The sequence below is a fragment of the Salvelinus fontinalis genome, chromosome 36, assembly GCF_029448725.1.
Source record: "Salvelinus fontinalis isolate EN_2023a chromosome 36, ASM2944872v1, whole genome shotgun sequence".
Lineage (NCBI taxonomy): Eukaryota > Metazoa > Chordata > Actinopteri > Salmoniformes > Salmonidae > Salvelinus > Salvelinus fontinalis.
Window position 1 is genome coordinate 15,660,602 of NC_074700.1, and position 27,844 is coordinate 15,688,445.

General features: G+C 42.2%; 1 protein-coding gene across 1 annotated transcript in view; it reads right to left on the reverse strand.

Moving 5' to 3' along the window:
• The window catches only part of LOC129835278 (netrin-1-like), a 21,721-nt gene extending 3,237 nt beyond the window's left edge, over positions 1 to 18,484 (reverse strand). The window contains exons 1-4 of the mRNA XM_055900842.1: positions 18,370 to 18,484; positions 7,754 to 9,237; positions 7,434 to 7,622; positions 4,631 to 4,780 (exon numbers count right to left, since the gene is read on the reverse strand). Of these exons, the coding sequence (XP_055756817.1) occupies positions 4,631 to 4,780; positions 7,434 to 7,622; positions 7,754 to 9,227 (1,813 nt within the window). The 5' untranslated portion in view covers positions 9,228 to 9,237; positions 18,370 to 18,484. The remainder of the gene's footprint in view (positions 1 to 4,630; positions 4,781 to 7,433; positions 7,623 to 7,753; positions 9,238 to 18,369) is intronic.
• Positions 18,485 to 27,844: the final 9,360 nt, after the last annotated feature.

The window sequence follows — 27,844 nt, forward strand, 5'->3', positions numbered from 1 at the left end:
GAGAGAGAGAGAGAGAGAGAGAGAGAGAGAGAGAGAGAGAGAGAGTGTGCGAGAGAGTGAGAGAGCGAGAGACAGAGAGAGAGAGAGGCTATAGATAGCTCTAGAATGGGTTCAGTAGTAAAAACAAACAAGGTTTCCTTTCACCGAAAGAGTTATGAGTCCGGAGCTCTTGACGGGGAGAGAGGGGGGAGGGCTTTGAGAGGCTTGCAACAGGTGTGTAGCCCGGACTCGTGTCACCTGATTAGGGCTTAGAAAGTGTCGCCGCCCGGGCCAATCCGTATGTGGTTGTCGGCACTCCCGCAATTAGATGCAGAAACACACGTGGATTAGCGCTCTCGATTTGAAAAAGCAAAGCCACGGCTGCAGGAGTGTAGAGGATAAAGCGTTGAAAATCCCAGTAGAGCTGATCTCGGATCAGTGAGAGATAGGGCCTGCTCATAGAGGCTTTAGCACTGTTGTGGAAACAGTAAAACTAACATTGTTGGAAATTAGAGGAGAGAGTACAGATATTTGATAGCCGTGGGCGGCCCCTTTTGTGCTGAGCTACGATTTGATAAAGGCTTAGATTAATTCAATTAGGTCAAGAACAAACGAGGTTGAGAGAGAGAGGGGGGGAGGAGGGAGGAGAAGGGGAGATAAAGGGTCATTGAGTTAGTCACATCACAAGTTACAATGAGATTAGTTAGCTATTGGAAACCAAAACCCCACAGGAGTAAGGGTGTGGGACAGGGGAGACATGTCCTCCCAATGTTAGAAGCAGGTAAAATTGCCCCCCCCCCCCCCCCCCCCCCCCCCCAAAAAAATGTAATACATTTTGCAAGACTTTTATTTTGAAAAACGAGTCATCATATTAGTTTAGGGACTTTTATTCTGAGGTACTTTTATTTCAATTCTGGAATGTGAGTTACTTCCACCTCACTATCAGTTGTTAATAGCAGTGTGGCAGTGTGTGGTGAGAGAATAAAAACTGTGCAGCACTACCATCCCTACTCACCGGGTAAAGCAATTGTTGTTGGCAACAACAAAGTAAGTTTAAAGTAAAAATTGTATGAAAGTGAATAAACGTTGATACGTTTAGAACGAACATGAGCAACTAGAAGCTTTCTCCTGGTTGTACCTAGTTAGCTTTACATTTACAGTTTAGTAATTTTTAGCTTTGTCAGGTTTTATCTAACTAGCTAATGCTGGGTAGTTCTGGCTGTGTGAAAAACTGATAGTGTATGTTCTGAAGCCAAGAATACTTGCTAGCTACAGAATTACTTGCACAATCACTGTCTTAATCTTCATCATAGGGTCAGCAAGTTAGCAATGGATGCACCACCAGTCAAGAAGATAAAAAAAGTTATTGGCAACTGCCCGTACACCACCCCTGGCAAACTAGCTGGTGAATTTTAGTGATTTCAAATTAGATGTCAGTAGCCCTTTCCTGCAGTCAAATGACCAAATCGCCCTCTAGTGGCCTCATGGGTGGAATGTTATTAATGTTTTTTAAAATTTCATCGTTAATAAACAACAAGTTCATAGACTTATGATCCATAATAGTGTGAGTCAGAGTACAAAACGGTTGTTTAATTGAACATATCCACTTAACAGTCACACTGCTATTCAGTACAGAATGAATGGCCATGACCCTAATAAAATACAAAAAAATACCTAAGACTGATTAGACTGTACCAGAGTAAATGCCCCTCTGCAAGGTCCCCTTAGCCTTGTAAATTTGCCCAATTGTAAGCTAAGATTTGTCTGTATCCTTTTCTCAGAAGTCACTAGAAATGAGCATTTAAAACCTGTTTTTAAAAATCGAGGGGACCTAGAGCTGTTGCGGTGACCATATTACCACTACACCAGCGGTCATGAGTCATCAAGGCATTATCGTTTAGTCACGGTAATTAGGCTTCTCCAAGCTCTGATGCTGCTGATGGTCATTAGTAGCCTACCAAACTACTTCTTACTCAGCACTCTATTATCCCTCTAATCACTCTGACATCAATGCAAATGTAATTGAAATCTAATAAAACACTTCATGAGAGCCCATGAGCTCATGTTGCGCAACATTTCTATAGTCTATGCAATTGCGAGAGAAAACAGAGTTTTGATGGCCTCTATTAAAAAGAGGAGGATCCTATCAGTTTTCCATAGGCTGGGCCTACTATATTTATTTCTCAACTTTCCTAATATTAAGCACATTGCTCATATTTACAACAGGAGTATAGCCTACCTGGCTGGCATGAAAACAAACCCCAGGGAGAAGTGTCCTCCATGCGCTATTTAAGTGCATAGATGACATGTCGTTTTTTTTAGCCAGATCATGATAATGGTCCATTTAAAAATCAAAATAAATTTCACACATATATTATTTATTATATGTAAAGACAAGATTAAATCAAGAATAGTCTGACGGGTGACAATATTAGCCTATCACTTGTGAATGATGCCCAGCATAAGGCAAGGAACAATGCCTTGTTTTTGCTACTTTTTCTAATCAGTCACACACCTCATGTAGTCTAGCCCATAGGCCTATATGTTTTGATAAGGTTTGTATCACAACTAAAGTGGTCAAATAACTTCTTAAAATGAAGGACATTAATTGGCTTTACAAGGGGTGTAGAGCCTAACTGGAATACATACACAGCGCGTGAGTTTCAAGTTTGGGGAAGATAATTTTCACCATAAAAATGCACCTTCACGTTCACACTTATAGCCTACTGCCGTGTACCATTGCTACGCTTTTAATGTGAAGAAATAGCCTAATACTTTATTACATTTTAAGGTAAATGTTCTGATCTGTTGTGTCAGCCTCATTGCGTAAAACCCTTTTTTTATGCTAGTTTTGTATTAATTTGGGATCTATTGCATCCCACAACTGTCCCAGAATATGTTTGGAATATTTATTTCTCGCACAGTATAGAATAGCTCAGCTTTTTTAATATGGGGAATAATAGGTTGACATTGGTAATTGCTTTCGTTGTTTGTTAGGCCTACTCCTCTTGTTGTCTGACAAAAGTAAATGTGGACAGTTCTTCCAATACCTTCAATATGCGCCTCGGAATTGGATAAGTACGCCCGCATTTGCATCCCAGAAGTGTCTGTCTTCACTAGTAGCCTGTGAGAAAGACCTAATCACGTGATGGAGAGCCATGAGAGGTGCTTCGGCGCATGCAGCACTCAGGGAGAAGGGAACAACAGCCACTGGCTGCAAAAGGAATGTATTTATGGTATTTTTTAATACCTATTTATCGTGATTACGATCTTGTCTCATCGCTGCAACTCCTCAATGGGCTCGGGAGAGGCAAAGGTCGAGTCATGCGTCCACCGAAACATGACCCGCCAAACCGCACTTCTTAACACCCGCTTACTTAACCCGTAAGCCACCCACACCAATGTGTCGGAGGAAACACTGTTCAACTGACAACCGAAATCAGCTTGCAGGTGCCCGGCCCATCACAAGGAGTCGCTAAAGCTCCCCCGGCCAGACCCACCCCTAACCTGGACGACGCTAGGCCAATTGTGTGCCGCTCTATGGAACTTCCGGTCACGGCCGGTAATGACACAGCCTTGGATCGAACCCAAGGCTGTAGTGACTCCGCAACACTGTGATGTAGTGCCTTAGACCGCTGTGCCACTCGGGAAGCCTGGCATGGATTTTTTTAAGGTGCATTACTGCCACACAAAGGGAATCCCGCTGGGAAATTCATTCAAATTGTGAATGAGACACTGATGAAGTGTGTACAGCCTGCACAATAAACAAAGCAGAGCTTATGCCTTTCAAGCAACTTATTTCAAATTAACATTAGAGTCACATCATGCAGCCTCACAATGTATTAAAAATAAAACCATATAGCCCAACATTTGTAGAGTTATTTAAGTTACATTAGTAACTCTAAATTAAGCACATCGGAGTACCTATTTCTTTGTTAACCCCTCAACACAGAATAGCCGCATGTGCGCACTCCCTCAAATCGTTTGGAGAAAATATCCTTTTTATTTTATTGAACTTTGTTCAATTGTATTTTTCATACTATAAAATAATATTAAATAATGGCACGGAATTTCTAACCAAATCTTGTTTTCTAAATGAACTAATGTAGCCCAGATCAGGACCTAACATAAGGACAACTCAGAGTATGCTATTCTGTTCTTCTGAAATAGACTGCATTTTCTTCCTATCATGTTTCTTTCGAACTGTCTAAAATGAATCATTGATTTATTGTGAAGGTGGATTATGGATTTATTAGACTAAAATGTAGATGTCCCAAAGGTATGCATCAGTGGCTTGTAGGTTCTGTGCGGAAGCCAGGAGATGCTAAATGTGTTTATGTCAATTAACGGTCAATTACCGTGAGACCGGCAGTTATTTGCTTGACAATCACCGGCTGACGAAATTTTGTGACCGCCACAGCCCCTGCACAGGAGTATGTCTCAAGTGACAATCAAACTCTGTAGTTGGGCTTAGTTGGCCAGTCCACATAAACTGAGAACTATGTAATAACACGGGTACCATTTTGGTTCCAAAGCTCCAGGACAATCACATTCTTTCAAAAATCCCCATGAGAATGTTATTGTCATTAGAAGTTTGGCTCCAACATGGAGGACAGTTTCCAGACAGAGTAGTTAGGTAAAGTAGACTTACGGATGCAGGGGCGGAGTGGGGAGTGCCCCTGTTTGTAACCAGGGGCGCAACGGTTGCATCTCAGTCCCATCACGCCATCCCGACACAGACACTGTCCCGATGTCTGGTTACACCAGAGACCCACAGCACCCATAGGGTGACACTGACATGCTGAGAGAGCAGGAGAAGATGGAGGGATGGGAGGAGAGAGAAGGTTAATGTCACATAGTAAAGAGCATTGTATTAATAACATGTGATTGCTCCTAATAAAGCTTCTATGAATGTACAAGAGGGAAAGAGAGAGAGGAAAATGAGCAAGGGAGAGAGAGATGACAAACACAGGGAGAGGGAACGACGGAGGGAAGACAGATTAGAGACAACAGAGAAAGGAATGGTAGATAGGAGTGAAAATAATGATACATGGACAAAGCAAACATGGAAATGGGATGTAAAAGGATGAATGACAAAGCAGTTTAGAAGGAAGGAGGGAGAAAGGCAGAGTAGGGTCATCAAAAGGGCACAGATAGAAAGAGGAAGCCATTCTCTAGTAGGTCTGTTTTTCCTCCAGTAATGTAGTTTAAACAAACCCATACAGATACTTCAAACACCTTTAAGTAATTAGCTCTAAGGGCAGGCCACTAAGGCTCGGAAAAAGGTTGACTTGGCCGGAACATTGATCAAATAACATGGTTCATTTATCTATCATTGATTAAATCATATAATATTATGACACATAAATATCACTAATGTAACTTCCATAAGTTACAAATCTATTTGCCTACAAATACACTGAGTGTACAAAACATTCAGAACACCTTCCCTCAGAACAGCCTCAATTTGTCTGGGCCTGTTGGCCCATGTTGACTCCAACGTTTCCCACAGTTGTGTCAAGTTGGCTTGATGTTCTTTGGCTGGTGAACCATTCTTGATGCATATGGGAAACTGCTGAGCGGGAAAAACCCAGCAGCGTTGCAGTTCTTGATACAAACCGGTGCGCCTGGCACCTAATACCATACCCTGTTCAAAGGCAGTCTTTTGTCTTGTCCATTCACCCTCTGAATGGCAAACATATACAATCCATGTCTCAATTGTCTCAAGGCTTAAAAATCCTTCTTTAACCCGTCTCCTCCCCTTCATCTACACTGATTGAAGTGGATTTAACAAGTGACATCAATAATGAATCATAGCTTTCACCTGTACATATGCTTTACCGTTTAGAAATTAAAGCACTTTATGTATCTAGTCCCCCCCATTTGAAGATGTCATAAGTATTTAGACAAAATTCCCTTAGAGTGTATTAAAGTATGTTTTGCCAAAAAGTAACTGAATTGTGAATAATGATTGGAATAAGATATGATTTTTTGTAACACTTCTAAATGAATCCTGATGATGCCATGGTTAAGAAAAATCGTGAATGAATCATGAATAATGATGAGTGAGAAAGTTACAGAGGCTACAACCAAACACGCTAACTTCTCACCATTACCGGTGGAGATTAGCATTTGATCTTTGTCCCTCTGTAACTTTCAAATGTTTTATCATTCACAATTCATCAATTCATTCATGATTATCTGTAATGATTATGCATGATCATCTGTGGATGCTACCTACATTAATGTAGACCAGTTCAGAAGTGTCTTCTTTTCTTACTTACAATAAAAGGGACCCCAAAAGAACACAGTACTTTATTCACCATTCACTTTCTATTGGGCAAAAGACACTCCGAAACAAACAAAACAAGCAGTGAATGAATCCAACACATTTGTAAAGTCACAAGCTTCATGTAGTCACTGTGTGTAAAGAATATGGGACTAAATATTACACTTTTGATGCACTATAAGGGAAATTTGTCCAAATACTTTTGACATCTTCAAATGGGGGAACCAGATACATAAAGTTCTTTCATTTCTAAATGGTCAAACTGATATGTATGAAAATACCCTCAAATAAAATGTCGCCAATATAAAACATTTGATCTCAAATCCAAAATGCTGGAGTATAGAGACACATTTGAAATGCTAGCTGCACTGTACACATACACACGGAGGGGAGTATATTTATGGCCTGGATGCTAGTCTGTTGCTGCTCTCTTGCCAACTCCTTGTTACTCAAGTCAAATGTGACATGACAATTCCATAAGGAGTTGGCAAGAGCTGAAAGAGACTATATATTTACATAAAGAATTTATACTAAAACAACAAAACAAAATATTTAAAAAATAAAAGCTGAAAGAGACTGGCACCAATGCTAAAATATCTCATTCTAATCTACCTAGTTACATTTGTCCAATATTGCTATAAGTGCAACCCCCTTGCACTTGCACGACACACACACTCAATCACACACACACGCACCTGCATGTGTCATGTGCATGACCTCACTCCATTAAAAGTGGTTATATTAGGACTTCGGTCAACCGCCCCAAAAGCATGCCAGAGTGTCACAGTCACTTAGAACATGTGACCAGTCAAAGGTCAAATGTCAGGGTGGATTCCAGCCAGTGGTAACAACATGAACACTAAATCCAGTCGACTAGCATACAGAAATAACTGTCCTCTGTCACAATGTAACTACCTCATAAACACTGTGGAGGAGGCTGGAACACAGACACATGTAGGCATACCTTGTAGACTAGCAGATGCAAAAAGAGAAACAGATATCCTAACAGATGCAGATGCACACACACTTGGACACACACTGATCTCTGCATGGATAAGATACACAGCTGGTCGGTGAGACTTAATACAGGCACAACCGCTTTAATGTGCACGCACACGCACACACATAAACACACACACTCTCTCCCTCCCTCTCTCTGACTGACGTTGGCAGGTCTTGCGATGGGTGGGGGGCTTGCTGTGGTCTCGGGTGTATCCGTTCTGGCAGTATTGGCAGTGGCGCCCCGCTGTGTGATGCCGACACTTCAGACATACCCCCCCGCTGCGCCGGCCCGACTGCTGGAACACCTCCATGCTGAACCGACACTTCGAGGAGTGGCCGTTACACTCACACACTGGAGGGAGGGAGCGAAGGAGGGAATGAATGAATTTCAGTAAAGGCAGTAAAGTTTACATCCATGATCCAATTTGCACACACATACATACACACGCACACACAGACAAAGTAGTGGGGGGTGTGACTCACAGACGCACGGTTGTGGCTGACTAGGCGTGGCTCGTTGCCAGGGTCTGTCGTAGTAGTAGTCCTCACAAACATCGCAGTCCGCCCCTGCTGTGTGGTGCTCACACACACACACCGCCCGGCCCACATCATCACGACGACACCGAGAGGCATGTCCGTTACACTTACACCTGCCCCCCACCTGCAGGTCGGAAAGGGCCAGAGCGGGCCGGACAGGGGGGGCGGAGATCAATGGAGAGGGAGGAGCCAGCTCAAGATTCCGATTCGCTCTCACTTTAGAGTTCTGTTGGTTGTTCCTCCTCCTCCGAAGTTCCCGCCCCTCGTTGATTCTCCCCTGCTTGCTGTCGATTGTCCAATCACAGATGCTGCCTTCCTGACACGGACTCCAATGGTGGCCCCCCTCCCTCTCTCGGCCACGCCCTTTCCTTTTTCCGTTTCTTCTTTTGGAGATGTCTATTTCCATAGTGTCTCCTTCTGCCTCCTTCCGGGTAACGTTGTGTCCGTCCTCTCCCCGATCCCCCGACCCTTTGTTGTATCCTCCTCCGTTCCTCCTTCGTTTTTCTGTCTTTCTTCTCTCCTTCTCCACAACCCCCCATTTATTGTTGTCCCCATTCACCTTATCCACCTGTCCCACCACAGCCTCGTTCTTCGACCCTGCCCTCCACCTCAGAACCCCCCCACCCGCTCCCTCCCCCCAACCGACCTCACCACTTGTCCCCTCTGAACTCCCCACCTTGGTCTGCTGGGACTGGGTCACCTCGTGGAACACTAACCGTATGTCCGTGGCTGTCACCCAGTCCTGCAGGGTGGGGCTGTAGTCAAAGTCTGGAGAGGAGGGTCTTCCATCTAGGGTGGAGAAGGCCAATAACATGCCTCCCCGGTGCCTCTGCAGGGGCCGGGGGTCTGAGCACAGAGGCTCCGTCTCCTGGTGCCTGGTCTGGGCTACCGTCTGGGCCTGGAGCCCAAACTTCCCGGGGCAGTCGCTGGAGTAGTGCTGCATGGGCCTCCAGGTGCGCCCGTGGTCCATGGACTTGAGCACGGATAAGGAGACGGGGTCTGACGGCTCCCCCTGCTGGCAGAACTGCAGGCTGATGTAGGTGACCTCGAAGCGTCGGCCCAGGGGAAGGGTGAGGACCCAGTCCCCGCTGGCGAGGCCTCCCGCCTGGGCCGTCCAGCAAGTCAAGTTGTGGGGGTTGTGGAGGTCTGTGAGGGAGCTGACGTTAACAGCTCTCTGGTCGGGGGGTCCTCGGAGGGAGTGGGCGGTACTGACAGGGACACCGTGGGCGGCATTGATGAATTCCGACAGGCAGTGTCGCGGACGCCCATCCAAGTGGTAGCAGGGGTCATGGGGTGAGGTCCAGCTCAGAGGGGAATGAGAGAGGGAAGGGGAAAGGAGGGAAGGAGGGAGGAAAGTGAGGAGAAGTAGGAGAAAAGGGAGAGCCAAGGAGGGGAGAGGGGAGAAGGGCAGGAACATCATGTCATCGAGCCTGTGGGAGAAAATACTAAAATTAACGATTTTAGGGGATAAAGTGACGAGGTGAAATCATAAAAGGAAAATATATTGATGGATTTATATGACTTGCGGTTGGAGCCAAAGGGAGGTAAGGAGACCACCTGTGCCTTAATTGAAAACACACCAGCTCGCAGCACCACCATGAACATTCTAACATCCCTCGTATCCCTCGTATCCCTCATACAATCCAACCAAATCTACCTCCACCCTTAAACAGGCCTATTTCCCTACCCACGACAGTCTTTAAAAACCTATTATCTTGGCCCATAAAGAGCGGATGAGTGTGCGGGTAAAAGCATATACCGAGTGGATGAGTGTATGGATGAGAGTGTATAGAAACACAGCCCATAAGTCGTGCTTGAGTGTATGGATAAAAGCGTGTACAAAGTAAAGAGCGTGTGCAGAGTGGACGAGTGTATGGATGAGAGCGTATAAAGAGTGGATGAATGTGTGGATGAGATGGATGAAAGCACACAGAAAACCAGTGGGTCTGTACGGGATGACAAAAAACAGCTGGGTCTGAAAACACAAGCTGGGCAGCATCCATCATCTTTATGGTCCTCCTTTTAAATCCTTCTCCCGCCGCTCTGCTCCACTCCACTCTACTCAACGCACATGGGCAGGAACCCGAGTTTTGGAGAGCCCAAAGTGTGGAGAGAAATGGAAGGAGAGAGAGAGAGGGTGTGAGAAAGAAAGATAAAGAGAGGGGAAGGAAGGAGAGATGGAGCTTAGTGTGGAAGATGGAGGGAAAGATTTATAGAAGAGAACGCGAGAAATGTGTGTTCAGCTTAAACCCCTGTACAGTCACTTCCTGTGAGAAGACAAACACAGACTTGTGTATGTCCTTAGTGTGAACAGATTCCCTTCCCTCCTAAAACGGCTGGTGATGTGTTAAATGTATTTGTCTGCCAAGAATTGATAGTGATACCAGAGAAGGTTACTTCATTTGCGCCTGCAGACATGGGCGAACAATGCGTCTACTTTTCCTGCCAACATGATCTACAACAAACTTTGCGGTTTTATAGACAGACGGATAGGCTGGGGGCAAGCAAACAAGACTCATACCCAACACTTCACACCAAGCAATTTACAAAGACACAGATTGTTAGGATCCATCTATTTTCCAGGCCCTCCTCTATTTCTCTGTAAATGTATCTCTGCTATGCAGTGTGTCCGTCTCGCTCTTTCCCTCCTCCCCTTTTACTCATTCGCTCTCTACTGTCATTGCATTCTCTCTCGCTCTCTATCTCTCTCTCGCTCTCTCGCTCTCTCTCTCTCTCTCTCTCTCTCTCTCTCTCTCTCTCTATATATATATATATATATATATATATATATATATATATATATATATATAGATATATAGATATATATATGCACCATATTCTGGGAATATCTCTAACAGCGTCTTGATTGACGATGTCCTAACAAGCGTTTCATACTAACAGTGCAGTCAGTGGGGCTGTATAAACCAACCCCATAGGAGAGGATAGAGGATAGAAAAAATGGTTGGGAGCCACCCAGGGCTAGTCATCCCACTCAATTAAACCACAGCCCGAAACTTGAGGCTTCTCTTAGGACTACAGCACTATAAGTGGCTCCGGGGGGGTTACAACGGAAGTTATTATTTAAGTCACCCCCCAAAATGTGTTATGATTCCCTGCGAGCCCCCCAAAAAGCAGACTGTCCCAACCTGGCTCTGTGGGATCGGGTGGATGATGAGGCTTGTCAGGTATATCGGGCGGCTATGTTTTGGGGTGTCGTTATTGGAAACGCCACGACCGGTGGCTGAGGTGACGAGTGGTCCGACTGCAGCCCCTGTCCTGCTCTGACGCATTCCTGGGGTCCGGTGTGCACCCCTTGAGCATTCCACACGTGTTGCAACATGCCCCGTTGGGAACCCGAACAGCCCGCTAAAAACTGAGCCTCATTCATTAATTGATCGACTGATTAATTAGGTCTCGTGTTTCATATTGGCGTCAGGGTGGAGGGTTTCGCTCGAGGGGAGAAGGGGAAGGCGAAATGGGGAGAGGGGATGTCTGGTACAGTATAATCAGGTATAAAGGAGGTAAAGATGGTGGTGGGGTGGTGGGTTAGGGGAATTCATGGAATGATTCTTAAAAAGGGTTTTGGTGATTGGGGAATGTCTGAGAAATTCAGACAAGATGCTGTTGGTGGGTAGGGGCGTAAGGGGTTAAGGGGGGTTAAGATACAGAGGCGAGGGGGTTGTTTGCTATTCCCCATGACGTTATTTGCACTCGTCTTTCTCTGTAACATTGCCACTAATTAAGCATAGCCCCCATAACAAACTACATGATGGAGGGAAGCTTTTCAGAGAGGAGCACTCAGTACAGGGCTCTTTAAAGTGCGCCTCACCATTCTCTGTGCCCCGAGGCCAAATCCAGACCCTTACCCCCCTCATCCCCCTCCGCTCTGATACCAGATCGCCAGTCTGGCACCTGGAATGTAACCCAGCCAGCAGATATTGTTTCAATGTTTTTTCTCAGTCACTTTCCATAAATTCACACACCCAGCATGTCGGAAGAACACGGTGGATGAGTGGCATTCCTCTTTAATAGAGCTTTAAAGACGAGAAGAAGACAGGAAAAACATTCATATCCCAAATATTGTACAACATAGAAGTAACTGACAAAATAAAGGAAACATCATCATAAAGTCTTAATGGGGCGTTGGGGCACCACGGGCCAGAACAGCTTCAATGTACTTTGGCAGAGATTCTACAAGTGTCTGGAAGTGGAACTCTATTGGAAGGATGAGACACCATTCTTCCACAAAAAAATCCATAATTTGTTGTTTTGTTGATGGAAAACGCTGTCTTAGGCGCAGCTCCAGAATCTCCAATAAGTTTTCAACTGAGTTGAGATTTGGTGACTAAGGCGACCATTGCATATGGTTTATACAGTTGAAGTCGGAAGTTTACATACAACTTAGCCAAATACATTTAAACTCAGTTTTTCAAAATTTCTGACATCTAATCATGTTAAGGTTAGTTAGGATCACCACTTTATTTTAAGAATGTGAAATATCAGAATAATAATAGAGAGAATGATTTATTTATTTCATCACATTTCCAGTGGATCAGAAGTTACATACTCTCAATTAGTATTTGGTAGCATTGCCTTTAAATTGTTTAACTTGGGTAAAACGTTTTGGGTAGCCTCCCACAAGCTTCCGACAATAAGTTGGGTGAATTTTATTCTATTCCTCCTGACAGAGCTGGTGCAACTGAGTCAGGTTTGTAGGCCTCCTTGCTCACACACACTTTTTCAGTTCTTCACAAAAATGTTCTATAGGATTGAGGTGAGGGCTTTGAGATGGCCACTCCAATACCTTGACTTTGTTGTCCTTAAGCCATTTTGCCACAATTGTGGAAGTTTGCTTGGGGTCATTGTCCATTTGGAAGACCCATTTGCGACCAAGCTTTAACTTCTTGACTGATGTCTTGAGATGTTGCTTCAATATATCCACATAATTTTCCTCCCTCGTGATGCCATCTATTTTGTGAAGTGCACCAGTCCCTCCTGCAGCAAAGCACCCCCACAACATAATGCTGCCACCCCCTGTGCTTCACGGTTGGGATGGTGTTCTTCGGCTTGCAAGCCTCCCCTTTTTTCCTCCAAACATAACAATGGTCATTATGGCCAAACAGTTCTATTTTTGTTTCATCAGACCAGAGGACATTTCACCAAAAAGTACGATCTTTGTCCCCATGTGCAGTTGCAAACTGTAGTCTGGCTTTTTTTGTGGCGGTTTTGGAGCAGTGGCTTCTTCCTTGCTGAGCGGCCTTTCAGGTTATGTCGATATAGGACTCGTTTTACTGTGGATATAGATACTTTTGTACCTGTTTCCTCCAGCATCTTCACAAGGTCCTGCTGTTGTTCTGGGATTGATTTGCACTTTTCACACCAAAGTACGTTTATCTCTAGGAGACAGAATGCGTCTCCTTCCTGAGCGGTATGACGGCTGCGTGGTCCCATGGTGCTTATGCTTGTGTACTATTGTTTGTACAGATGAACGTGGTATCTTCAGGCATTTGGAAATTGCTCCCAAGGATGAACCAGACTTGTGGAGGTCTACAATTTTTTTCTGAGGTCTTGGCTGATTTCTTTTGATTTTCCCATGATGTCAAGCAAAGAGCACTGAGTGTGAAGGTAGGCCTTGAAATACATCCACAGGTACACCTCCAATTGACTCAAATCATCATTTTCTGGAATTTCCCAAGCTGTTTAAAGGCACAGTCAACTTAGTGTATGTAAACTTCTGACCCACTGGAATTGTGATTCATTGAATTATAAGTGAAATAATCTGGCTGTAAACAATTGTTGGAAAAATTACTCATGTCGTGCACAAAGTAGATGTCCTAACCGACATGCCAAAACTATAGTTTGTTAACAAGAAATTTGTGGAGTGGTTGAAAAATGAGTTTTAATGACTCCAACTTCCGACTTCAACTGTATTGTTTACATGGTCATGACACCATTCAGTGACCACAAGTGTCCTGTGGATGGGGGCATTTTCATTCTATGGCGGCATAGCCATGGTAGTCAAAATAATGGCGTGCCCGGCACTTTTATACATGATCCTAAGCATGATGGGATGTTAATTGCTTAATTAACTCAGGAACCACACCTGTGTTGAAGCCCCTCCTTTCAATATAGTTCGTATCCCTCATTTACTCAAGTGTTGCCATTCTTTGGGCAATTAATAGGCATATCCATTATAATAACTTATCATGGAGAATCACATAAATAACGTTTTTCCAGAGTAAATAGGAACCGATCACGGACATTGAATACTATTTCACGCTTACATCATATACTGTATATGCTAAAGTGTCAAAACGATTTGTCAGCAAGGCTTTCGATGATGTCACTTTTCAAAAACCTTACATAAGCGAATAGCGTTTAAGTAAGGTCAATTATGTCTCTGGAGGGAGGCAGTATGCATGGTCTTTTAAAGCAGCAGCGGTCAGTGTGCTCAGCTGTGCTCGGCTGGCGAAGGCCTGGAAAAATACTTCATGACAACCTGGGCCATGTTTACAGCATAGTCTAACATGGTGGGAGATAGCTAACAGGGGAGCCTTCTGCTCATGTTCTCACAGTAAGCCTTCAGTAGAAATCTGCTCTAAGACACTTTGTATAATCGTTCGTTCCTTTACACTTATGAGTTCAATGAGTTGTCATAGGGTCAAAGGTGTGAGGAGTTTCAAAGTAGCGCTTTGGGTTCAAACAGTCTGCTCTGTAAAATCCCGCCACTTCCACCAGTTGTTTTAAATGCTTTGCTACTGTATGTTCCGTCAACGTGTGGGGAGGTTGTGCTTTGGGGTTCGGATAATAAGAAGATATACTAGGGGTACTAAGGGAGAGATGAGATTGGATACCAGGCTGTAACAGAGGCGTATGAGCGTGGCAATAGAGGTTAAAGAAGTGGGGTAAGACACAGAGAGCATAAGGGCACTGAGAGAGGGATATGATTATAGAGGGTGGTAATATGGGTGTAATAGGGTGGTTAGAAACGTGTAAGGTGATAAAAGTAGGGAATAAGTGGAGGATACGAGAGTAAGACGTTGACATATTAAAGAGAATACGAGGCCAGAGGGATAGGAGGGGGATTTGGAGAGGGCTAAGTGGTATACTGTGGGTGAAGGAATAAAGGCTAATAAATTGAGAATAGGATGTCATTAAGAGGTGACATGGGCAGAAGTGGGCAAGGAAGATGATGCCTTCTGCTATCTGTCAGCTCCCCTTGCCTCCGTTCCACTCTGTGGTCTAAATCTGTGTCTTTTGGGGCTGTGTATCTGGAGCAAATGAGCTGGATTTGGCCTGTCTCACACACGTTAACATTCCTTGTCATGGGCAGCAGTGTAGAGCACTACCCAGCTATTCCGCAGCCCAGCCACAGCCTCAGCACGACCATAGAATAAAACATGCAAGATGGAGGCAGAGGAGACAGTGTGCTTTGTAAACAGTAGGCTTTGTTAATTCGTTATTGTGCAATATTTGATATGGTTGTCTAATGCACTTATATTAAACTGGCTAAATAGCTAATTCAAACGGGTACAGGATGTGGCTTATTAAAATACCACGAGGAGTAAGAAGTGTAGGCCTGATAGAAATCATGTTCAAACAACTCTGGTCCACAGTGGATGACTTCTTTCAAGAACATATAACAATATAACAATTTGTTAATTTCCAATTGTCCTTAGCACGTCTGAAACATAACGCAGCATAGAGACAAGGAGAAGAGAAAAGCGATGTATTCTCCCTGTATTCCCAAACAGCATTCCTGTCCGCTCCAACACAGGGTGTTATTCCACACGGAGCAGATTCCAGCAGCACTGTTTTAGGTGTAATAATCTAATTTTAGTGGGGCGGTGCAACTGACAGCACACACAAAATGGATTATCGCCGCTCCTGCACGTATCTTTAGCAGGCCCTGTCCCTCAGGTTCGCACCTCCAGCGCGCAGCCAAACGGCCGCCTGCTATGGGCGCCCCTCGGCCTGAAGTCAAGAAGGGAAATGGAACGACACGAAGATGATTTATAAAGGGAAAAGCTTTTTAAAACAGGCCAGACGACTCAGCTTGGACATATTTCAGGGATCGAATAAGAGAAGGTATGCCCTAAAGCACATGTCAAACTCATTCCACGGAGGGCCGAGTGTCTGTGGGTTTTCTCTCATCCCTTGTACTTGATTGATTAAGTAAGGTCACTAATTAGGAACTCCCCTCATCTGGTTTTCAAGGTCTTAATTGGAACTAAAAAAAACAAAACAGCAGACACTAAGTCCTCCATGGAATGAGCTTGACATCCCTGCCCTAAATCAGAGGTGTCAAACTCATTCCACAGAGGGTCGAGGGTCGAGGGTTTTTTGGTTTTTAATTTAAATTAAGACCTAGACAACCAGGTGAGTGGAGTTCCTTACTAGTTAGTGACCTTAATTCATCAATCAAGTACATGGGTGGAGCGAAAACCCGCAGACACTCGGCCCTCTGTGGAATGAGTTTGACATATGTGCCCTAAAGGAAGCGAGGCTATTTCGCTCAATTTCGCTCTGGTTCTCGTCCCACGCTAGTTTATAACCTATCACACAAGTCGACAATGCGCTAAGCAAACCCATGGAGGTTTCGCCTCAATGTCGATATTGAAAAACAGATGGACATGAAATCATGCTCCGTGATTTCATCTTCAAGTAATGCCAAAAACAACCTCGGGCGAAATGAAAATGAAAGTGAAGCCCATTTTACTAAGTGGAAGACATGTCATTGTGGAATTCACAATTAATTGCATGCCACAGTAAGAATCGTAGAAAAGTATATTTTGACCATGCATTGACTTAGATTTAGAACATGCCTATTAAATCCTATTTAAAGCATGCAGAAGAAGAATTAGGCCTACAAAATCCCGTTTGATATAAATTCAATTGACCGAAGATTGTGACAAGTAAATAGATGAACATATTGTAGACTATTGGTGTTATGTTAATTAAATCCCCCTCGAAACATTTTTCATGGCGACAGAGGCGAAGGTGAAATCTCTACAGATACATGCAGCGTATGGGCCTGTGTTGACCTTGGAACTCGTTAAACGTAACATGTTGGAGACAATTCGATAGAAAATAATATGCGTTTGGAATTTGAATTACCAGGCAAAAAGCTACATTACCGTTTTTCTCATTAGAAAATAGAACTTAATAGCCTTTTTTGACCAATAAATCACGAATTGTTAAGCCTATTATTATTAATATAATTATCGTTATTATTAAATCAATAAATTGAATAACCAACCTAGGCAATAGAGATGATTTAAATAAGATTATTTAATGAAAAAGAGCAATAGCCTACTGTTGGCTAAATAAATGTTCCCCAATATTAATTCAATAAATTGAAACCCAAGTTATACTCTGGGGTGCATCCGGTTTAGACAAATGGGTGTAATAAATGAAACACCCTTCGAAGAAAAATAGTTGGATTGGTTCATTTAACACAAATGTCTATCAAATTTAGTACGATTGTTCTTGTCCAGGGTCACTTGCTGCGCGCCGCCAAATTGTCTATAATTGCACATTCCAGTAATTATGCTCAATTTGCTTCATCTTGCAGAGACAGAACATGATGTAAGCCTATATTGTATTCTACGCATTTAAGTGTTATTATCTTTCTGATCACACACTTAATCGCAATTTTCGTTATTTTCTCGAAATAAGTATAAGCTATTTATCATGGCTGTTGTCCCTGTAGAAACACACATGCCCAATGGCATATCGCTGTTTTCAAGAGGGAAATGCGATAGGCCCTAGTCATATAATAATAATAATAATGATTAGTCTATTATTATCGTTATTATTATTATTATATTATATTTTAATTAAATGTATTTTAAACCTAAATAAAGGGGAGCCGAAACAGAATAACAGTTCTGACAATAACCTTACTTTTTTGTGATGATGAACGTATCAATACAAGTGTAAACATCCACTTCATGACTTATACTGTATATCAGCTAGTCCTAGAAATATTGAGGCACCTCTTGAAATGACTCTATCCAATACTTCCAAAATCTTAGTTTTGACAATGAAACTCTCCCAACTAACTCAACGGGCTTTTTAGATTTCAAATATTTAATTAACATAATCACGCAAGAATAATTATTACCTTATGTTAGGATATTAAGATATTACATAAACCATAGGCTACCATCATAAAACAATATTCCAATGAAAATGGTCTCAGGCTGAATTATTCCATTTATTTATCAATAATACTATATTATGCTCAGATATGCCTATATTACCATGAAGAGGACAGGTTTATATCAAATCAATCTTCAATAAAATAAAGTGTAAATCATCATTTGGATACATAAAGCCTGCAATGGCTTATAGCCTACCCATGGAGAGTAAGTGACTGAGTATACAGTACTTATAGCGCGAACTTTGGCCCTCTCACCGGGTCCAAATGATCAACTTGTCAATGCCTAGTCCTTCCATTCTAAATTTAAAACAGGTCTACGAACCTCCGTGAGAAAGAAGCCACAGCGAATAAAGAAATATAGGCTACACATAAAAATGTAAAATATGAGAACGCTCACCATGTGCGTCTCAATGTTTGATCTCCCTTCGCTCGTGGCGGCTCATGCGGTCTTAATCAATATAGGGGCGCAACAAGTGGACAGTTATCCGGTCGCCCTGTGCTGTGCGCATGGAGTGGGGATCCAACTCGCTGCAGCCCGCCTCAGCAAGGGGGCGTCCCGTCCTGACGTCAAGACGCCGCTGCTTCTCTCAACTCCAACTCACATCTGCACAGTGCCCTACTACAGTGCAGGGCGAGTCAGTCTGGCGGACAATTTGCAGATAAATAATTAAGACAAAGTGGGCCCAATTACCTAGAAGTGCATCATTGCTTTAATCTCTTGTCGCAATATTTGTTCTCTTTTTCCAAACGTCAAATGGAAAAAAAATCGTTGGACCACGTAGGCTAGAAGGGGATGTCTCTTACATGCGGTATAGTGAGTAAGCACTAACGTAGCAGATGAACTAAAGCAGACACAGATGGAAAGCAGGAAATAAAAGAAAGAGAATGGATGGATGATGGGGGATGGAGGGAGAAGCGAGTGACTGAGGGAGGAGGAGGAAACTTTCCCAGAGAAACCCCATAAAACTGATTGATGACTTCTTTTGAGGAATGTTTCCCCAGGTGTGTGTGTGTATGTATGTGTGTGTTCAAGTAGTTACTCGGAGTCATTTGGAAATGCTATCCTTGGAAGGGTGACAAGAGCAATCAAATACATTGAGTGGAGAAATGCTACAATTGTGCATCACCATTACATGTTGGCAGAGTTTTGTAACCTACTAAAGACACACTATACAGTTTTGAGCTCCCAGTTAGGTTGAGGAGGAACATTGCTTATATTTGACGGCTGGGTTAATAAAGCAACGCAAGTCCATGGGACATAAGCTGTGAAGACAAAGAAGCTATAAAGCAATAAATCATTTTTTTTTTAAGTAAATCTGTATTAGGTGTGTGTGTCATACTGTCAGAGGGTAGAATAGCAGGTGTCCTGCCAAAATCTGCACCCTGCAGCAAGACGTAGATTGATGTAACTAATAAAAATGGAGCCTAAACAAGACGAGGCAGTGATATTTGCCAGACTTTCCCCTCATCATAAGAGTAAACATGATGATCGTTCTTGACAGAATCAGAACAGATTTCACAATAAATTCAATTTCCAGGGGTTTGCTGCCTGTGAAAACGTCACATTTAAAGTGTTTTGACATCATACAACAAACACCGATAATAATAATAATAATCATACACAAGCTTCAAGAGCCCAACTGTGGACAGAGTCATTTTTATTCAAGGTCTTTGTCTGCAGGTGATTCTCCTTTATTGGTTTCCTGAACCTTCATGTTGTGGCCAGCTTGCCAGTAGATGACACCAGTATACCTGAAGATGCTGCCAGTCCCATGATGCCACAGCAGAGAGAACCAGGAACTGGGGAGGAAGAGCACAACCCTGGCAGCCTCCTCATGTCACCTTCCTCCCCGGGTTGCTCCCATATGGACACAGGACCCAATGACCCTACTGGCCAGGCCACCAGAGCTCGTACTGTCTGGGGGCAGCGAGGATCACCTACCCACTGGAGACTGTATCCCCAGAGGAGAACTCTGGTGCTGCATAGACATTACGTCCTGGAATAGACAAAAACACATGAGGGAAAGTAATAAAACTCAGGTGATTTGGTGACATTTTCTTGCAAGCAGCTTCACCACAGTACAAAAAAGCAATGTGCACCAACCCTAGTATTGGAGAGTTACAGTACAGTGTACGCAGGCTTTTGTTACAGCCCAGCAGTATTTGAATCATGTATTTAAATTCTAGAACAAAAACATGCATGAACTGTAGCTCTCTAAGACCAGGGATAAGAGACTGCTGCTCGGCCCCTTATGTTATTTTCTATTGAAGATCTAGAGAGCAATGTAATGCTAGAAGCCACCCACTCGGTCTGTGACAGTTCCGTTCACGTGTTGGAAGCAGACGGGGAGTAGATTGATGTGCCGCAATGGATAAAGACCTGCAGAAAAAAAAGTAAAACATGACCAAAGACTTATTCAGCAGAGTGTAACGTTAAAACAAAGTGTAGATATAGATGAAGGCCGTACTGTCTGTAAAACATGGAAACGTGTCAGACGTTCAATTTTCATCTTCAGCATTCTAAATATTGTTAGGCACCGAACTGAAGCTTGGGGACACTCAGGATCAAAGGTCAAGGTGGAGATCAAAGCTTTAAAAGGTCAAAGGTCATAGTAAATATTATGTGTTACCTTGTCTTTCATATGGAGCAGGGAGGCTTTGTCCACAAAGGTGAAAATATACACTGACCAAAAATATAAACGCAATGTGCAACAATTTCAAATTTTTTACTGAGTTACAGTTCATATTAGGAATTCAGTCAATTTAAATAAATTCACAAGGCCCTAATCTATCGATTGCACATTACTGGGAATACAGATATGCCTCTGTTGGTCACCGATACCTTAAATAAAGGTAGGGGCGTCGATCAGAAATCCAGTCAGTATCTGGTGTGACCACCATTTACCTCATGCAGCACGACACACTGTATCTCCTTCATATAGTGTTGATTGTGGCCTGTGGAATGTTGTACCACTCTTCTTCAATGGCTGTGCGAAGTTATTGGATATTGTTGGGAACTGAAACACACTTTTGTACACGTCAATCCAGAGCATCCCAAACATGCTCAATAGATGACATGTCTGGTGAGTATGTGGGCCATGGAAGAACTGGGACATTTTCAGCTTCCAGGAACTGTGTACAGATCCTTGTGACATGGAGCCGTGCATATCATGCTGAAACATGAGGTGATGGCGGCGGATGAATGGCACAATGGGCCTCAGGATATCGTCATAGTATCTCTGTGCATTCAAATTGCCATTGATAAAATGGAGGGATCGTTAAAATGAAGGGATCGTTTGAACGTGTTTATGTCAATCACTCACTACCTCTAGTCAATTAAAGCTCCACGCGCAGGAGTCCTTGGACCTTGGCAGGAAGGGGCGGAGGAATCGCTAAGACCTAATCTTCCAAAGGAACAAAGTCAGTTCTGGAGTATCTACACTATATTGTAAGCCTGCGAGAGGAATGTACACATTATTCATTTGGAGAAACCATCAATGCAACTGTATAGCGATATTGGCCTCAGATAATTGTGGTTTACACTCACTGGTAGACTCTGTCCCATTGTAACTCTGGCAGAGCGTCCTTCCATCGCCTCGTATAAAGATGACAGAACACTATCATACGAACATTATCATACGACACAGAACATTATCATACAACACAGAGTCCTCTTCGCCCTCAGATGAAAAGGTATTGCAATAGTGGTTTGATTAAAACATCAGGAGTAACACATCTTTCTCTGGCAGTCAATGCCTGTGTGATTTATTTGTTCTATTCTGTTCTAGTTCATACATACCTGTACCCTAGTGCCACAGGCTTTGACTGATGTCAACAGGGATGCAGGTGGATTCATCATCACCTCCCTCTCCACCCTTTCCTCCCTGTAAACTGACAGTGTACAAGTCCAGATGAGGTTCGATTATGTCTCTTCGCCACCACACCACAAACGGACCATCCTTGTTGCAGTGGAGAGTCACTGAGAGAACATGGCAATTGTATGTGATGTGTGGGTCTAGTCCAGATCTCTCGGACAAATATAATGAAATTCAATTGGATATACAAACAGCCAAAACAAACCCATATATCCCTACACAGGCACATCAACAAGATGTCAAGTCCTACCATCAGATCACAATTCAATGTAAAAAAGCATAATGGGCCTACACACATTTTTATAATAACACTGATGGCCGTCAAAACAACAGCTCAAAGAATCACAATCAGCCTGATTTATATTTGAACAAACACACCACAATGGTTCACTCTGGTTTACCAAACAACAATTTGGCTATAAAGTCAGAGACCATCAGAACTAAGAGACAAAAGCTGCGCCAACAGGGTGCACAATGCTGCCCTTCACACAGTTTTTATGCGAGTAAAGTCATACTGTACAAAATAATTCTGACAGCTGTGATGGAAACAGGAAGTTTAGGTAAAATGTTATAAATGCAGACAGATAATTCATTTGTTCAACATCGTGGGATTTTTTTATGTGTCAGTAAAATTTCATATGCGAGAAATGGTGGTGAAAAAGCCTTTATGCGCAAATATTGCTATAATAACCAAAAAATGTTAAGTAAACTTGGAGTAACAGCAGTATGTTGTATGGTCCTCCCACTACAACTAGGGAAACCATGCAGTTTTTTAGGATACAGACATAGCCACATGAAGTAGTTTGGGGGTGGGGGTGCTGCAATCTTTTTGCCGATGTTTGCAGAAAACCCCCCATCTATAATGGTCTGCTAATATAGGGCTAGTAAAGGCCCAGTGCATTACTTTTGTGATAGAAAAATTTAATGTATTTGAGTGTTTACCAGCATTTGCGACTTTGGTCTGATAGCCTAATTATCTGTACAAAATAGTTAATCTGATAATAGTTTCTTGATATACAGTACCAGTCAAAAGTTTGGAAATTCAAGGGTTTTTCTTTACTTTGAGTATTTTCTACATTGTAGGATAATAGTGAAGACATCAAAACTATGAAACAACACATATGGAATCATGTAGTAACCAAAATAGTGTGAAACAAGTTAAAATATATTTTATATTTATATTCTTCAAAGTAGCCACCCTTTGCCTTGATGACATCTTTGCACAATCTTGGCATTCTCTCAAATAGCTTTACCTGGAATGCTTTTCCAACAGACTTGAAAGTGTTCCCACATATGCTGAGCACCTGGAGGTGCTTGTGCACCTTGTGCTGGGGACACTGGAGGTGTTGGGTCACTGTCCTGTTGAAAAACAAATGATAGTCCCACTAATTGCAAACCAGATGGGATGGCATATAGCTGCAGAATGCTGTGGTAGCCATGCTGATTAAGTGTGCCTTGAATTCAAAATAAATCACTGACAGTGTTACCGGCAAAGCAAAGCACCCCCAAACCATCACACCTCCTCCTCCATGGATTCACGGTGGGAACCACACATGCAGAGATCATCCGTTCACCTACTCTGCATCTCACAAAGACATGGCTGTTGGAACCAAACATCTCAAATTTGAACTCATCAGACACCGGTCTAAAGTCCATTGCTCGTGGTTCTTGACCATCTCTCTTCTCTTCTTCTTATTGGTGTCCTTTAGTAGTGGTTTCTTTGCAGCAATTCACACAGTCTCTTCAGAACAATTGATGTTGAAATGTGTCTGTTACTTGAACTCTGTGAAGCATTTATTTGGGCTGCAATCTGAGGTGCAGTTAACTCTAATGAATGTATCCTCTACAGCAGAGGTAACTCTGGGTCTTCCTTTCCTGTGTCAGTTCTCATGAGAGCCAGTTTCATCATAGCGCTTGATGGTTTTTGCGACAGTACTTGAAGAAACTTTCAAAGTTCTTGACATTTTCTGGATTGACTTACCTTCATGTCTTAAAGTAATGATGGACTGTCATTTCTCTTTCCTTATTTGAGCTGTTCTTGCAATAATATGGACTTGGTCTTTTACCAAATATGGCTATTTTCTGTAAGGCACACCTGTTAATTGAAATGTATTCCAGGTGACTACCTCATGAAGATGGTTGAGAGAATGCCAAGAGTGTGCAAAGCTGTCATCAAGGCAAAGGGTGGCTACTTTGAAGAATCTCAAAGATAAAATACATTTTGATTGGTTTAACAATTTTTGGTTACTACATGATTCCATATGTGATATTTCATAGTTTTGATGTCTTCACTATTATACTACAATGTAGAAAATAGTCAAAATATAGAAAATCCCTGGAATGAGTAGGTGCGTCCAAACTTTTGACTGGTACAGTATGCTTTCCTGTTTTTTTTAAATACTTAGCAAATGGTCTATTCATCCTCCATTTTAGGAGACACTCCTATCCAACTGAGCCATATCATCACATCATCAGAAACCACTTGATTTCTCGATGTGCTTAATTACTATATTGTGCATTGTTTTTCTTCATGGTGATGGAAAGTCTACAGGTACAAACCTAGATGACCAGCCTCTGTACAATACAGTGGTTTGTAGGGATGGTAAATTAATTAATACAGCACAAAATGTGGTTGTTTCCATGTTATTTGATCAATAACAACATTACATTTGATGTGGATGTTTTGTGTCTTTGCCCATAGCTTTGCACCTTTTGATGTTAATGTTTGAGGACAGGGTTTTGTTCTTTCTGGATTCCATTAGAATTACAACTTCAGGAAAGGGGACAGGGCAAGAACTCTTACAATTCCAACAATTGAATCCTGCAAGATACTGTTCTTAATTATACAACTACCTTTTTTGCCAAAGCAAAGATGCTGCATTTTTTGTTGTTGCCCGCCCTACAGACGTCCGGTCCGCTAACACTAGTAAACTTCCCGTGGCTATGGCTACAGATGAAATAACATATGATGAACTTTACATGGTGGTGAAAGTGCATGTGATCTTGATGCTCCTTTCCAATAAACATTGAGGGTCTGATTCTGGTGTGAGGATGATCAATTCTTGACTGCCATTTGACAAATGAAAATGTTCTTTCTCTCATCCATAATAATCTCATGCTGTAGACTACTTGTATCTGCCAGCTGTTGACTAGAGCGCTCTTGCCAAGACCAGAATAGGCACATTTCCTATTTAAGGCAACCGTTTTAGTGACAAAACTATCGGTAGAGTTGAAAATGCAATGGAAATACATTGAACGTCACCGCGCACTTTTTTTAAATCTGCAACAAGTCCGTTTGGTGGAACGCACCACTGGTGGAAAAATGCGGATTTCTTTATGCATATTTTAGAATATTAAAATAAAAATCTGTAGCCAACTGGATGAAAACCTAGCCATAGAAAGTTGTGCTGATTGTTAGTTCGCCAATCAGAGTTGTTGGAGATAATGAGGTGACCAATCAAGTGTTGTCTACTGGCAGGTGAACATGGACCCCATTACGGAGGATTTCACTTTCACAATATAAAACGTTTTACCACCTTATCAATGCAATTCTATACCACAAGATGTCAGCCCAGTACAGTACAAATCTCCAGGGCTGTCAAAGCAGCAACATGCAACTTTTTGGGTGATGACCCAATTCACATAGAAATGTGAGTTACACAGCTGTCATTCTCATTGATTGCAAGTCTAAGAAGTAGTGAGTTATTTCTATACTTCCCGTTCTTAAGTTTAATTTTTTTTGTCTTTTACTTGCGGTTTCGTACACCAAATCAAATCAAAAATCAAATCAAATTTTATTTGTCACATGCACCGAATACAAGGTAGGTAGGTAGACCTTACCGTGAAATGCTTACTTACAATTCCCTAACCAGCAATGCAGTTCAAGAAATAGAGTTAATGACATATTTTTTTTTCAATGTAAATAGTCCAGGTGGTCATTTGATTAGTTGAGTTGTTCATGTTCAGCAGTCTCATGGCTTGGAAGTAGAAGCTGTTAAGGAGCCTTTTGGTCCTAGACTTGGCGCTCCGGGTACCGCTTGCAGTGCTGTAGCAGAGAGAAACCAGCTTCAAACAGCTGAAAATACAATATTTTTGGTTATGGGAAATATATTTGACAGCGGTTTAGATAGTACAATGATTCTCTACGCTATACTTACTTTGTCACAGAAACTGAAATTAGGCTAACTATTACAATTTTAGCATCCAGGAAATGGTGGAGCGATTTAAGTGCATCTTTAACCTTTCTAGGACACACGTTCCGCTAGCGGAACCCCTGACAACATTCCGCTGAAAAGGCAGGGCGGGAAATTCAAAAATATTTTTTAGAAATATGTAACTTTCACACATTAACAAGTTCAATACAGCAAATTAAAGATAAACCTCTTTGTAATCTACCCATCGTGTCCGATTTAAAAAAATGTTTTACAGTGAAAACACAACATATATATAAACACAACATATGTTAGATCACTGCCATGTCCAAAAAACACACAGCCATTTTCCCAGCCAAAGATAGGAGTCACAAAAAGCAGAAATAGAGATCAAATTAATCACTAACCTTTGATGATCTTCATCAGATGACACTCATAAGACATCATGTTACACAATACATGTATGTTTTGTTCGATAATGTGCATATTTATATAAAAAAATCATTGGCGCCGTGTTCAGAAATGCCTCCAAAATATCCGGAGAAATTGCAGAGAGCCACATCAAATAACAGAAATACTCATCATAAACTTTGATGAAAGATACATGTTTTACATAGAATTAAAGATACACTTGTTCTTCATGCAACTGCTGTGTCAGATTTTTTTTTAACTTTACGGAAAAAGCACAACATGCAATAATCTGAGACGGCGCTCAGATAGAAATAACATTTCTCCGCCATGTTGGAGTCAACAGAAATACGAAATTACATCATAAATATTCCCTTACCTTTGATGATCTTCATCAGAATGCACTCCCAGGAATCCTAGTTCCACAATAAATTGTTGTTTTGTTCATTAATGTCCATTATTTATGTCCAAGTAGCTACTTTCGTTAGCACGTTTAGTACACATATCCAAACGCTCACGCAGATCCAGGCGAACGTTGGACGAAAACTTCAAAAAATTATATTACAGGTCGAATAAACTTGTCAAACTAAGTAGAGAATCAATCTTTAGGATGTTGTTATCATAAATATTCAATAACGTTCTAACCGGAGAATTCTTTTGTGTCATGTGGAATGCACGTGACCAGGACCTGGCTCTCTGCCAGACCACTGACTCAAACAGCTCCCATCCGGCTCAACATCACAGTAGAAGCTTCATTCAACGTTCTACACACTGTTGAAATCTAGTGGAAGGCGTAGGAAGTGCAAACAGATCCATATCCCAGTGGGATTTCAATAGGCGATGAGTTGAAAATCGACCAGCCTCAGAATTCTCACTTCCTGTTTGGATTTTTTCTCAGGTTTTTGCCTGCCATATGAGTTCTGTTATACTCACAGACATCATTCAAACAGTTTTAGAAACTTCAGTGTTTTATATCCAATAGTGTGTTACAGAGTATAGAGTGTTTTATATCCAATAGTAATAATAATATGCATATATTAGCATCTGGGAAAGAGTAGGAGGCGGTTCACTCTGGGCACGCTATTCATCCAAAGTGAAAATGCTGCCCCCTATCCCTAAAAAGTTTTAATGGACATTCAATTAAACTGAAAATATGCTGTTCTGAGCAACCAGTATTCATTACGGAAACCGTTTACCATTTAAGAACCAAATGGAAGCAAACAGAACGAAAAGGGGAGGGACCTACCTGAATTTGTCCAATAGAAACTCTAGTTTGAATGAATACACCCCAGTTGAAAAACGGGGAGGGGTTGGGTTGTGGCTTGGGGAACCCAGTCAGCATGGCTCCTACACTTTATTATGTCACTCATTGAGGGAGTAAAATTAAGATAATCCGAAGTACACTGGTCTATGGTCTGTGACATGAATGTGCTAAAGA